At 66.2% G+C, this 12,355-nt stretch overlaps 1 protein-coding gene across 2 annotated transcripts in view; it reads right to left on the bottom strand.

Moving 5' to 3' along the window:
• RYR1 (ryanodine receptor 1) overlaps positions 1-12,355 on the bottom strand; it is a 108,982-nt gene that overhangs the window by 82,589 nt on the left and 14,038 nt on the right. For both annotated transcript variants that reach the window (XM_065420771.1, XM_065420772.1), the window contains exons 5-18: positions 10,767-10,845; positions 9,028-9,140; positions 8,465-8,558; positions 7,909-8,005; positions 7,331-7,405; positions 6,190-6,346; positions 5,399-5,563; positions 4,791-4,912; positions 3,620-3,806; positions 3,050-3,185; positions 2,680-2,775; positions 1,349-1,467; positions 709-842; positions 211-452 (exon numbers count right to left, since the gene is read on the bottom strand). In XM_065420771.1, the coding sequence (XP_065276843.1) occupies positions 211-452; positions 709-842; positions 1,349-1,467; positions 2,680-2,775; positions 3,050-3,185; positions 3,620-3,806; positions 4,791-4,912; positions 5,399-5,563; positions 6,190-6,346; positions 7,331-7,405; positions 7,909-8,005; positions 8,465-8,558; positions 9,028-9,140; positions 10,767-10,845 (1,816 nt within the window). The remainder of the gene's footprint in view (positions 1-210; positions 453-708; positions 843-1,348; positions 1,468-2,679; positions 2,776-3,049; positions 3,186-3,619; positions 3,807-4,790; positions 4,913-5,398; positions 5,564-6,189; positions 6,347-7,330; positions 7,406-7,908; positions 8,006-8,464; positions 8,559-9,027; positions 9,141-10,766; positions 10,846-12,355) is intronic.

The following is a 12,355-nucleotide window of genomic DNA, read 5'->3' as shown; positions in this document are numbered from 1 at the left end:
TGAGTGTGAAAAGAGCATGCACAAGACAACGCGTGCAAGGGCGTGCATAGGTGCATGCAGGAGTGCGTGCAAAATCACATGCCAAAGCGAGCACGTGAGTGTGCAAGAGGGGGCCTGGGCACTCCCTCTGCAGCACCCCCATGCCTGCTCCTTTGCACGCCCGCCAGAGCAGCCAAGCAGGCAGGCCCTGGGCAGAGCTGGGGCTCGTACCTGACCAGAGGTGCAGGCCGTCAAAGCCAAAGGAGTACAGGTCGTCCCCCACGCCGTTGCCGCCCCAGCCCTCCCCGCCCCCGGGGTAGGGGCTGTAGCCCTCGGTCATGGCCCAGCCCACGCGCAGGTGGGTGGCCTGCGCCGTGACGAAGGGCTCCACGTAATCCACAATCAGCTCGTAGTACCACTTCTTGTACTGCGTCGAGCCCTCGTGCGTGCCCAGGAAGATGTTCGGACGCATGCTGCAGGGCAGAGAGAAGGGGGGGGGGTCAGCATTGGGGAGGGAGGGGCTGGGGGGGCAGGAAGGAACCCCCCACTCCCCCAGCGCACGTTACGCACCTTGCAAACTACAAGGTACTACCACCTCCGGGGTGGGGCGTGGGGGCTGTTTGTACAGGGACCCCTCGCCCGGCGCTGGGATGCAACCACCTCTGGGGTGGGGCAGGAGGGCGGTTTAACAGCTGTACAGGGCAGGAAGTGAGTGAGCCCCGCCCTCACCTGGTGACGTAGTTAATGAGGCTGGTCTGCAGGAGCAGGTCGCGGCGCGGGAGCAGATTCTCGGTGATGAGGTTCTGGTTGGAGCGCACGGCCACCCCGTTGCAGACGCACAGAGAGCAGAGCACGTCGAGGACCTACCGGGATGGGGAGAGGAGACAGTGCTGGGGTTTCCCCTGGGATACGGGATCCCAGCCCGGCCCTGCCAGCCAGCTGCTGGATGCCCCAGGGAAGGGATCGAGTACCATTTCAGAACAGAGGGGGGCAGATCGGGGTGTGGTCAGAGTGCACTGAGCTGTGGCTTGTCCCTGCCCCCCGGGGCCCATAGGGGGCAGATCGGGGGCGTGGCTAGAGCACACTGCACTGTGGCTAGTCCCTGCCCCCCAGGGTCCATAGGGGGCGGAACGGGGTGTGGTCAGAGTGCACTGCACTGTGGCTATTCTCTGACCCCCAGGGCCCATAGGCGGGGCAGTGTGAGTTACAGCAGCCCGGGGGTTGCTCTAACTGACAGCAGGGAGCAGACAGGGCCCCCAGTGTGGAACCACAATGGGGCCTTACCACCCGTCCCCAGCCTGTCCCTGCCCCCAAGGCAGGGACGGGAGAGCCAAGGATTCGGCCCCGGGGCTGCGGGCGACTCCCTCACCTTGTGGTTGCGGCCGTGCTTGTCCAGCAGGGAGATGATGGATTTGATGTGGTTCTCCTCGATGATGTTCAGCACCTCGGGGCTCTCGATGAGGACGCAGTACAGCACCTCCAGGATCCCTGGCGGGGGGCACCGGGCCGTGAGTGAGTGCGCACGTGACCGTGCAAGCGGGTGACGAAGTGGGGGAGTTTCTTGTTTTTTCCTTGTTTTCCAATGGGTTGCATGCAGAGGGGGTGGGACTCAGTGTCCCTGGGTGTTGCTGGTTTAACGAGGTGATGGGAGAGGGAGTTCGTGGTTACAGAGGACCGGAGAGGGAACTTGGGACCCCAGCCGATGGCCTGGAGGAGGGACACCCCAGCGACTGGTGACCTGGGGACCCGCAGGCCCAGCTCAGGAGTCACAGCCGGTTCTGGCCAGTGGGAGGACAATGGGGTGCGGGGAGAGGACCCCGGTGACCTGACCAGCCGGTTCCAGCCAGAGGGGGCCAGAGGTCAGAAGAGGGGAGAGGAGGCCCAGGTGACTCTGTTTACCTGGAGAGAAGACAATGGACAGAGGCGGGGCTTGGGGCCGGGGTATCAGATGCCCAGCTGGGAAGCAGGGGGGCTCGGGGCTGGAGAGGGGGATCAGGCAGAGACCACCTGGATGCTGGGGAGACTGGGATGTGCTGGGCTGAGGGAGGCCAGGCCGAAGGCCCTGAGAGTTTCCTGTGCTGTGTTCAACGCTCAATAAACCTTCCTGTGTTACGCTGGCTGACAGTCACTCCGGGCTAGAGAACAGGGTTGCATCGTCCCCTTCGGGGGGTGGAGGCCCGGGGGCCCAGAGCGAGTGGACTCCCTGAGGGGGCCCACGGCAGAGACAGACGTGCTAAGGCTTCGAGAGGTGCGGCTCCAGGAGGTGGAGGGGCCTGACCCCGAGAGAGAGTGGACCCCCGAGAAGGGCTGTCGCACTGAAAGGAGTTCCCCCAGGGACCGCACGGGGCCAAGAGTGGGCACGGCCCATGAGTCCGTGACAAGGTGTAACACACACACCTGGGGTGGGCCGTGTGCACCGCACGGGCGAACATGCACCTGGATCTGCAGCTGCCATGAGCACACGTGTGGATTCATGTATCTGCTCATGTATGTACACGTACCGCTGGGCATGTCCACATGCGCACAGCATGGATCTGCGGGGAGCGCACGCGTGCGTCTGCGTGCCTCCGCCCACGCCTTGGCCAGGTTGGGGACGTTCTCAAGGCCCTGGGGAGGTCCCAGCTGCTCACCGCCCCTGGACACGGCCCATGAGACCCGTCACCCCACCCAGCGCCCCTCACCCCTCCTGCCCAGTCTCACCGGAGGAGGCCTCCAGCCGGTCGAGCTTGCTGACCAGCCAGTCCAGGTTGTTGGAGAAGAGGGCGCAGTTGGAGCGGTTGCCCCGGATCAGCGAGGCTGCGGGGCGAGAGAGGGGCCGTCAGCCGGGGGGTGCCGCCTCCCCCACCCCAGAGCAGGACCCTCCCTCCCACCCCTCTGTCCAGCGGGCGGGCCCACGGCTCAGCAGCGGGGGCTGGTTTCTGCCCTGCCCCGCCTGGGCCAGCCGCTCTCTGCAGGACAAGCCCCATCGCAGCCCCCGGCCGCCCCCAGCTCCGCGGCCCCGGCCCCGAAACGGTGGGGAGGGGGCGAGAATCTGCCCTAGGCCCCGCTCCCGTCCTGGGGCCCCACGCACCCAGCAGCTCGTACAGCAGGTTGACGATCTCCTTCCAGGACTCGGCCGCCTCCTCGCCCGCGAACTCGGCGAAGTGGGCGGCCGTGCTGTACAGGTTGAGGCGGTCGATGCAGTCCAGCACCAGCGTGATCATGCCCTGCAGGGAGCCGAGCGTAGCCGTCACACCCCAGGGCACCAGCCTGACCTCCCCTCACCAGCAGAGACCCCCCCCCTTCAGGCCCCCCACAGCCAGCAACTGTCCCTTCCTGCCCATCCCAAAGCAGGGGATCACTTACCCTGCCACTGAGATGCAGCCACCTCTGGGGTGGGGCGGGGCAGCTGTTTATACAGGGATCCCTCGCCCATGGCGGAAGGTTGCTTCCTGCTGCACAGTGCCCCCTGGCACCGCATTGGAGCTGGCACTGACTGCGAAGGGAGAGCACCCCCTCCTGAGCCCCACACCAGCTCCCCATAGCCTTAGACTGCCAGGGGAGAGCGCCTGCAGTGTGTGATGACACGTCCCACCCCACGCTGACCCCACCCCCTCCCTCCCCCTTTGCGCTGGCCCCGTGCCCCCCCCTTCCTACCGACCTCCTCCTGGAAGAGGTTCTGGCGGCTCTTGAGCGAGCGCAGCCGGCCCTGCTTCTCCTCGTGCCGCAGCTCCTCCTCCGGATGCTGGAAGTAGATGATCAGGTCCCGCAGGCTCAGGATCATCCCGTCGATGGGCAGCGCGGCCCCGGCGCCCGCCTTGCCCTTCCCGCTCAGGCTGTCCAGGCCCCTGCCAGCACCGCGGAGGGAGGGGGTCAGCCTAGCCCCGCTGCCCAACCCTGCTCAGGGCAGATCCCACCCCTGCCACCAGCAGGCAAAGGGCCAGAGCCCCCCAGCAGGGTGGGGGACGGATTTGGGGGAGCTGAGGGAGGCAGGAGACCAATTGGGAGCAGGCCCAGTAGGGGAGGGCAGCGGAGCAGTGGGAGGGGGCCAGGATGGGAGGCAGAGAGAAGGGGAGCTGAGGGGGCCCAGGGGCTTTGCTGGGGAAGGAGAGGAGTCAACGAGGGGGGTAAGAGGGAGTTGTGGGGGTAAGAGGGAGGGCACTAGGGGCAGTGGCGAGAGGGTGCCTAGGAACGGGGCCTGCTCAGGGGCAGGGGAGAGACCGCGCCCACCCCCTCCCCAGCTCAGGGGTCCCAGAGCGCGACCTGCTCCGGCACCTCCCTGCAGACACCCAGACCCGTCACCCGCCCCCTGGGGACTGGCCCCCAGAGCCAGCAAGGGGCACCAGCCAGGCTGTCAGCATGCTGGGGGGGCAAAGTGGGGGGGGGGACCAGAGCATCCACCCAGCCAACTAGGGGGGGACATGGTCACTGGAGAGATCAGCCCCCTCCCAGCCAGGTCAAGCCCCCCATCTCCAACCTCTCCCTAGGTTCTGCACCCCCCAATCTCCAATGCCCCCCAGGGTTCATCCCCCCATTTCCCAGGCCCCCCATGGGACACAGCCTCCTCCCCATGACCTTCCCCCAGGGTCCAGTCCCCCAGTACCCCAGGGTTCAATCCCCGGCCCCCAGCCCCCCCTGCTGTCCCCAGATTCGGCCCCCTCCCCCCGGTGCCCTAGGGTTCAACCCCCAGCCCCCTGAGTTCCCCTGGGTTCAACCCCTGGGCCCCCCGGTGCCCCCAGGTTTGGCCCCCTCCCCCCTCCCCCCAGTGCCCCCAGGGTTCAACCCCTGGGCCCCCCGGTGCCCCCAGGTTCGGCCCCCTCCCCCCGGCCCACCGGACGAAGTGGCTGTAGAGGCCGCTGGTGCTGTAGATGATGCGGGCGGCCTGCGATTCCTCGTGCTGGCAGCGGGTCAGGGACAGGGCGTCGTCCATGTGCCCCTCCTGGTGCAGGATGGCCTGGGGGGCGGGCAGAGCCGTGGGGTGAGCGGGGAACAGGAACCCCCCCAACCTGGCCGCCCCCCTTCCTCTGGGCAGCCCCAGGGACACCCCCCAACCCGGCCACCCCCTCCCTCTGGGCAGCCCCAGGGACAACCCCCAACCCGGCCACCCCCCCTCCCTCTGGGCAGCCCCAGAGACACCCCCCAACCCAGCCGCCCCCCTTCCTCTGGGCAGCCCCAGAGACACCCCCCAACCCGGCTGCCCCCCTTCCTCTGGGCAGCCCCAGAGATACCCCCCAACCCGGCCGCCCCCCTTCCTCTGGGCAGCCCCAGGGACACCCCCCCAACCCGGCCACCCCCCCTTCCTCTGGGCAGCCCCAGAGATACCCCCAACCCGGCCGCCCCCCTTCCTCTGGGCAGCCCCAGAGACACCCCCCAACCCGGCCGCCCCCCTCCCTTTGGGCAGCCCCAGGGACCCCCCCGGTGTGTCCCGCCCCACACCCACCTTCCTCTTGAGCAGGCCCAGGCGCAGAGCCTTGGCGTCGGGCGCGGCGTACGTCAGCCACAGGCCGCTGGCCGCGTGCTGCACGAAGCACATGGTCTCGCCGTACTTGATCTCGGCGGCCCCCATGCCCTCCACGTCCCGCTTGGGCGCCACGTCCAGCTTCTCCTGCGGGGGGGCGAGAATGGGGAGAGGGGGCGCCGTGAGGAGATGGAGGGCACGAGGAATGTGGGGGGCCGTGAGTGTGTGTGTGTGGGGGTGATGAAAACATGGGGGCTGGTGGGGGCAGGAGGGCTGGCACAAAGCAGGCTGTGAATATGGGGTGAATGGGGGGAGGGGATGGGGCTGGGAATGCAGGGAATGGGGGGGGAGGCTGCCATTGGGGGAATGGGGTGGGAAGGAGGGAAGGGCCTCGGCTCAGGCCCAGTCCCCCCCCCCCCCCCCGGCCATAAAAGGACGAGCCGCAGCCCCCAACTCTCGGCTCCTGTCTCTGGGGGTTGCCCCACACACTGCCCCTGCTCTCACGCCAGGGGAGTCAGCGCTGCCTGTCCTGGCACCTGGGGGCAGGCGAGGGGGCATCCAGCCGTCAGCCCCCCAGACGGACAGTCCACCCGGCGCTGAGATGCGGCTGCCTCTGGGGTGGGGCGTGGGGGTTGTTTGAAGTGAAGGAAAATCCCAACTTCAAGACAAATGTTAGGGTTTGACCCTGGCCCTGCCCCCCACGACCCTGCCCCGCCCTCCACAGCTCAGCCCCGCCCCCCCACAGCATGGTGCCCCCCCAGCCCCGCTCTCACCTTGGAGGCGCGGAAGCAGAAGGCCGTGGCCTTGGTGTTGGCTTTCTCGGCGTCCATCACGACCAGCCCCTTCTCCTCGGTCAGGCCCAGGTAGCGCCCGGTGGTGACGTGCCGCACCCGGAACCGCTGCCCCCATCGCATGTAGCTCCCGCTCCAGCTGCCGGGGGGCAGAGAAACCCAGTGCTAGCATCGCACACGGGCTCCGGGCCCCCAGCTCCACGGGACGCTGGGTCAGCCCAGACCCCCCACTTCCCGCCCACTGGATGCAAGGATTGTGGCTGGATTCGAACCTGCCCCCCGTCCCCATCCGTCCAGTCCCCAACCTCCCCAGTCTGCACAGTCCCCTCCCAATCCGTACAGTCCCCAACCTCCCCCGGTCCATAATTCCTCCCTCGTCCATACAGTCCCCCACCCCCTGCTCCGTACAGTCCCGCAGGTCCATAGAGTCCCCGACCCTCTGGTCCGTACAGTCCCCTTGGTCCATACAGTCCCCCACCCCCTGCTCCGTACAGTCCCCCCAGTCCATACATTCCCCAACCCCCTGGTCAATACAGTCCCCCACCCCCTGCTCCGTACAGTCCCCCAGGTCCATAGAGTCCCCGACCCTCTGGTCCATACAGTCCCCCCAGTCCACACAGTTCCCAATCCCCTGGTCAATACAGTCCCCCCCCCGGCCTATACAGTCACTCACTTCCCTGTCCATACAGTCCCCTTGGTCCATACAGTCCCCAACCCCCTGCTCTGTACAGTCCCCCAGGTTCATACAGTCCCTGACCCCCTGGTCCGTACAGTCCCCTTGGTCCATACAGTCCCCAACCCCTTGGTCAATACAGTCCCCCCAGTCTATACAGTCCCTGACCCCCTGGTCAATACAGTCCCCCCGGTCCACACAGTATCCCCCCCGCCCCCGGCCTATACAGTCACTCACTTCCTTGCCATACAGTCCCCTTGGTCCATACAGTCCCCGATCCTACAGTCCATGCAGTCCCCCCCGCAGTCGCTGACTTCCCTGTCCATACAGTCCCTGCCCCCACCCCACATCATCCAGCACCATCATCTGAGCGTGACGCCATCGTCCCAGGCCGGCACCCCCTTTCTCCGGGGGGGCAGGAGGGGGGAGCAGAACCTGCGATTCCCCTACCTGATGCGCAAGGGCTCCAGCCTCCAGAGGGAGCGGGCGTGGGTGCAAACGGCGCCGCCCTCGTAGTTCACCACCCTGCCGACAAGAGAGGGGGAGCGTGGGGGGGGGGAACCGAGCCAGGCCCCCCCCATCCGTGGGAGCGCAGGCCAGATCTGGCCACCCCGGCTCACCACGGAACAGGCTGATCTCCCTAGAGACCCAGTCGGGCCCCAGCGGAGACAGGCCCTAAAGGCGTTGACGGAAACTGGGGTTTCCCCCATTGGACCGGGTGCTGCACAGACACATAATGAGAGACAGTCTTTGCCCTGAAAAGCTTGCAAAGGGTGGGAGGGGAAACTGAGGCACAGAGAGGGCTGTGACTCGCCTGAGGCTGCCCAGCAGAGCCAGGAACAGAACCCAGGAGCCTGGCTACCCCCGTCCAGTGCTGCCCCTCCCCTGGGTCACACGACCACATCATTCTCCATCCCCCGGCCCAGGCAGGGACACCCAGGCCACACCCTTAGCTCGAGCTCCCAGCGCCCAAGGCCACGGGTTCGCGCCCCGCTGGGGTGGGTGTCGAATCGTTCTCCGGGCTGTACCTGCGCTCCTCCTCGCCCTGCTCGCTGGAGGAGATGGTGAGGCATTCGTCCATGTGCCCGTGGAAGAGACGCATGACGTGACCCCCCGTCACGTACCCTGGCAGGAGAGGAGAAACCAGCGAATGTCAGTGCAGGGACGGGGGAGGGCCAATGACACAGGGAACCCAGCAGTCCTGGCTCCCACCCTCCCGCTGTAACCACCAGACCCCACTCCCCTCCCAAAGCCGGGATAGAACCCAGGCGTCCTGGCTCCCAGCCCCCCCTGCTCTAGCCACCAGACCCCACTCCCCTCCCAGAGCCGGGATAGAACCCAGGAGTCCTGGCTCCCAGCCCCCCCTGCTCTAGCCACCAGACCCTACTCCCCACCCAGAGCTGGGATAGAACCCAGGAGTCCTGGCCCCTCTCCCTTCTCTCTCCTATCAGAGGGGCAGGGAGTTGCCTCCACCCAGGGACCTGCAGCCCCCCAGCTGCTAGTGTCATGGCTGCGGGCTCAGGGGCTGCCCACAGGGCTGCCATGGGGCAGGGGATCCCGGGAGCAGGGCGGGGGGAAACTGACCTTCCTCGCAGCCTGAGCAGATGGGGTTCATGTTCCAGAGCGTCTGCATGAAGGAGGCGTCGGCCTGCAGGTCCCCGCTGGCCGTGGAGAGGTGCTGGGAGGGGGGAGAGAGACAGAAAGGCGCGGGGGGGTCGGCGGAGGGCCAGGAGAGACAGCTGCCCGCACCAGCGCGAACCCAGGAGTCCGGGCCCAGAACCACCTGCCTCTCCCACATACCTGTAGCTGGGGGTCTCCTCATTGGGTCAGCAGACACACGCACGGGGGGCTTGCACACCCATGCGCACACACACACAGATGTAGCCACACACACGCATGGGGGGCTTGCACACACACACACACACACACGGATGTAGCCACACACATGCACAGGGGCTTGCACACCCACTCTGGTACACACACGCACGCTCCCTTGCACACATCCACACACACAACCCCTTGCACATGTGCAAACACATCCATGCCCCACATGTGTGCACGCACACAACACGCATGTACACACACATGCACATGTACACCCAGGCGCACACACACATATGCACACCCATGTGCACAGCCCTACTCACCAGGTAGCGCTCAGAGGAGACGCTGACCAAGATGAGGTCGTCCCCGACTCGAACCTTTTCGCCCTCCGACCGCTGCTTGGAGGCGGGGTGGATGATCCACCAGCAGGCTTCCCCTGGGGTCAGGGCACAGACAGGGCGTGGGTGCAGCCGGCAGCCAGGGGGGCAGGGAGGGGATAGGCCCAGGGACAGCCCTGGCCCCCCTCCCGATTCGCAGGGTCCCCCCTCACCTGCTGCACCCCCTGGGCACCACGAAGGCTGGAACGTGGGGACCACCCTGCCCTGGACCCTCCCACCAGCCCAGGGCAGGAACCTGGCCCTACTGCAACAGGGCTGGACCTCACCCCATGGGGGCACAGCCCGGCAGCTGGGAACCCCCCACCCTGCTCCGGGAACTGTGGGGACGCGGTGCCCCACTCCTCCTCCTCTCTTTAGTCTGATCACAGCCAGGCGCCGGCCGAGCCCCCTTGAGGGTTTGCCAGCTGACCATGGGGCTCTGCATCCGAACCCCTGGGGTCAGGGAGTCAGGGCTTAAGGGGCATCCGAGCAGGAGCGGGGAGGCGTTGCCAACCCAGCAGGAAGGTGGCAGGCGTCTGCAGCTGGCACAGGCCCCTCGGCCGGGCAAACGCGGACAAACCATGACAGTATGAATGGAAACGCTTAGCGGCTACACAGCGCTGCATGCTGGGCAGGTGCGGAAACTGAGGCACAAAGCGGGGCAGGGACTTGCCCCAGGTCACATGGTGATCTGGGTCTGAGAAGGGGTGGGGCCTAGTGCTGGGAGCCAGGACTCCTGGGTTCTCTTCCCAGCTCTGGGAGGGGAGTGGGGTCTAGTGGTTAGAGTGGGGGGGCTGGGAGCCAGGACTCCTGGGTTCTCTTCCCAGCTCTGGGAGGGGAGTGGGGTCTAGTGGTTAGAGTGGGGGGGCTGGGAGCCAGGACTCCTGGGTTCTATCCCTTGCTGTGGGTGTGATGAACTGGGACTGTTCTTACTGTGGTCTTTGAATGCTGACAGGGGAGTGTGGCTAGGATAGTCTGCATTGGGGGATGGGAGACTGACCAAGGGAGAATACCTGAGCATGTAACATGAGAACCCAGGAAGGAGTGAGAGGCCAGGTGACACCTTGGCCCGGGAAACTGAACAAAGGCTGTGGGAGGGGTCGCTGAAGGCAGAGTCTCAGGAGCTGGCTGGTGAGGTGGCTGGGAGGCAGAGAGGGCTCTGACCTCCCAAGGGGGGCTGGGGTGCCCGAGGACCCCAAGATGGACCTAACTGAGGGGTATCCTGTTGTCTGTGCCTGCAAGACCTGTCTTGGACTGTATTCCCGTCGTCTAAATAAACCTTCTGCTTTACTGGCTGGCTGAGAGTCCTGGTGGATCGCAGGAAGCCGGGGGTGCAAGGCCCTGAGTCCCCCCATACTCCGTGACAGGGGGGTGGGGTCTAGGGGTTACAGCAGGGGGACTGGGAGCCAGAACTCCAGGGTTCTATTCCCCCTGGCTTGCTGGGTGAGCTTGGACAAGTCACTGCCCCTGTATGTGCCTCAGTTTCCCCAACAACAGTGTCTGTGCAGCACCATGCACAATCGAATCCCAGTCCATGGGCGTGGCTTCCAGGTACTACCATAATACATTTAATTAAGAGCAGTGAAAATGTCCAGCATTGCAGTGGGTTCTGGTCCATGGCTGGGGCGCCCAGGTGCTACCGTAATACACCTAAACAACTGCATTGTCGGTCGTGCCTCCCCTACCTGAGGCGTCCTCCTGCAGCCCCACATCGAAGGCCAGTTTGTCCGTCAGGGAGCGGGACGTGGTCAGGCAGCTCAGGTACTGTCAGGGCAGGAGGCAGTAGGGTTAGTAGGGAGTGGAGCTGGCACCGCCGGGCGGTGAGGACGTTGGAGTGGGAGCCAGGACTCCTGGGTTCCATCCCCGTCTTTCGGGGGATTTTCGTACAGGTTTGCACAAACACTGTGCGCGCCTCAGTTTCCCTGTGTGCTGCGTGTGTAACGAGGGGGTTTGTTGTTGCGCTGGACCAGGTGTGACCTCACCTGGCAGCAGGACCCTGACAACAGCCTGGAAATTGGGTACCCAGCAACCAGTGCCCGGGAGTCCCCTGCCCCAGATTGGGAGCCGGACGGGTCTGGCCAGTGGGCTGAAAACAGGCTGAGGGGAGAGGACCCCGTGACCTGCCCAGCCCAGCCGGGTCTAGCCAGCAGGGGAACAAAGGCCCCGTGGCCTGTTTACCTGGGACCTAAGACAAAGGACGGAGGAGGAGCTGTTGGGGGAGGGGATTTAGGGGGGACAAGGAGCAGCCAGAGCCCACCTGAGCTGGGCCAGACCCAGCTGGTCGGGGCTGAGACTGGCCAGGCCCGAGGACCCTGAGAACTGCCCGGGCTGTGTCCAGATGTTCAATAAACCTGGCGGAGAGTCAGTGCAGTCTGGAGATTGGGGGGGGTGGGTGTTGCTCCCTCTGGGGGTGGGGATCCAGGGACCCAGAGCGAGGGGACCCCCTAAGGGGGCCCACGGGAAAGAGAAGCCAGCTGGAGACTCAGAGGTGCGGTCCCAGAGAGAGTGAACCCCCGAGAAGGGCGTCACTAAGGGGGCTCCTCCCAGGGGCCGTACGGAGCCGAAAGCGCCCGGGGCTCGGGAGTCCATGCGCGGAAGGGGCTCTCGACAGGCGTCCAGGCTCAGCCGGACGCGCTGCGGAGAGACGCGGGGCTGCGGAACGGGGCCGGAGAGCTGCCCCGGGACGGCTCACATCTGGCATTTGCTCCTGGCAGATCCGTGCTGCGCCCCGTCGCCCCTTGGCATTCCCCGGGCATGGAGCGCATGACGCGGGGGTTTAAAATAGAGCCGCCCGGCCTGGAAGCCTGTGAAGCCAAACAGCCCCAGCTGTCGGCAGGATCCTGGAGGGTGAAAGGGCAGAAGGGCATTCGGGGCGGTGCAAACAGAGCCTTTGGGCACAGAAAGAAGCCAGTGGAGGAAAATGAGGCGGCGAAAGGCCGGAGCCACTGGAGGAGCAGCGCCGGAAAACGGCACAACGGCACCACCCCCTGCGCCGGGCGAGTGCCCAGTGCCTTGGGCGCCCGGTGGAGCTGCAGGAAGGAGCGGGGTCTGCCGTGCTGGCCCGGGGAAAGGAGTGACCCCAGCCACTGGGCCCACCACCCCGGCGTCCCGCCCAGCACGCGTACCCACCCTGCACTGCACCCCAGCCACTGTGCCCATCACCCCGGCGTCCCGCCCAGCACGGCACCCCAGCCACTGGGCCCACCACCCCGGCGTCCCGCCCAGCACGGCACCCCAGCCACTGGGCCCACCACCCCGGCGTCCCCCCCAGCAC

This window comes from Emys orbicularis, chromosome 21 (assembly GCF_028017835.1).
Source record: "Emys orbicularis isolate rEmyOrb1 chromosome 21, rEmyOrb1.hap1, whole genome shotgun sequence".
Taxonomy (NCBI): domain Eukaryota; kingdom Metazoa; phylum Chordata; order Testudines; family Emydidae; genus Emys; species Emys orbicularis.
The sequence above is the reverse complement of the archived record's forward strand: the minus strand, read 5'-3'. Positions and strand labels throughout refer to the sequence as shown.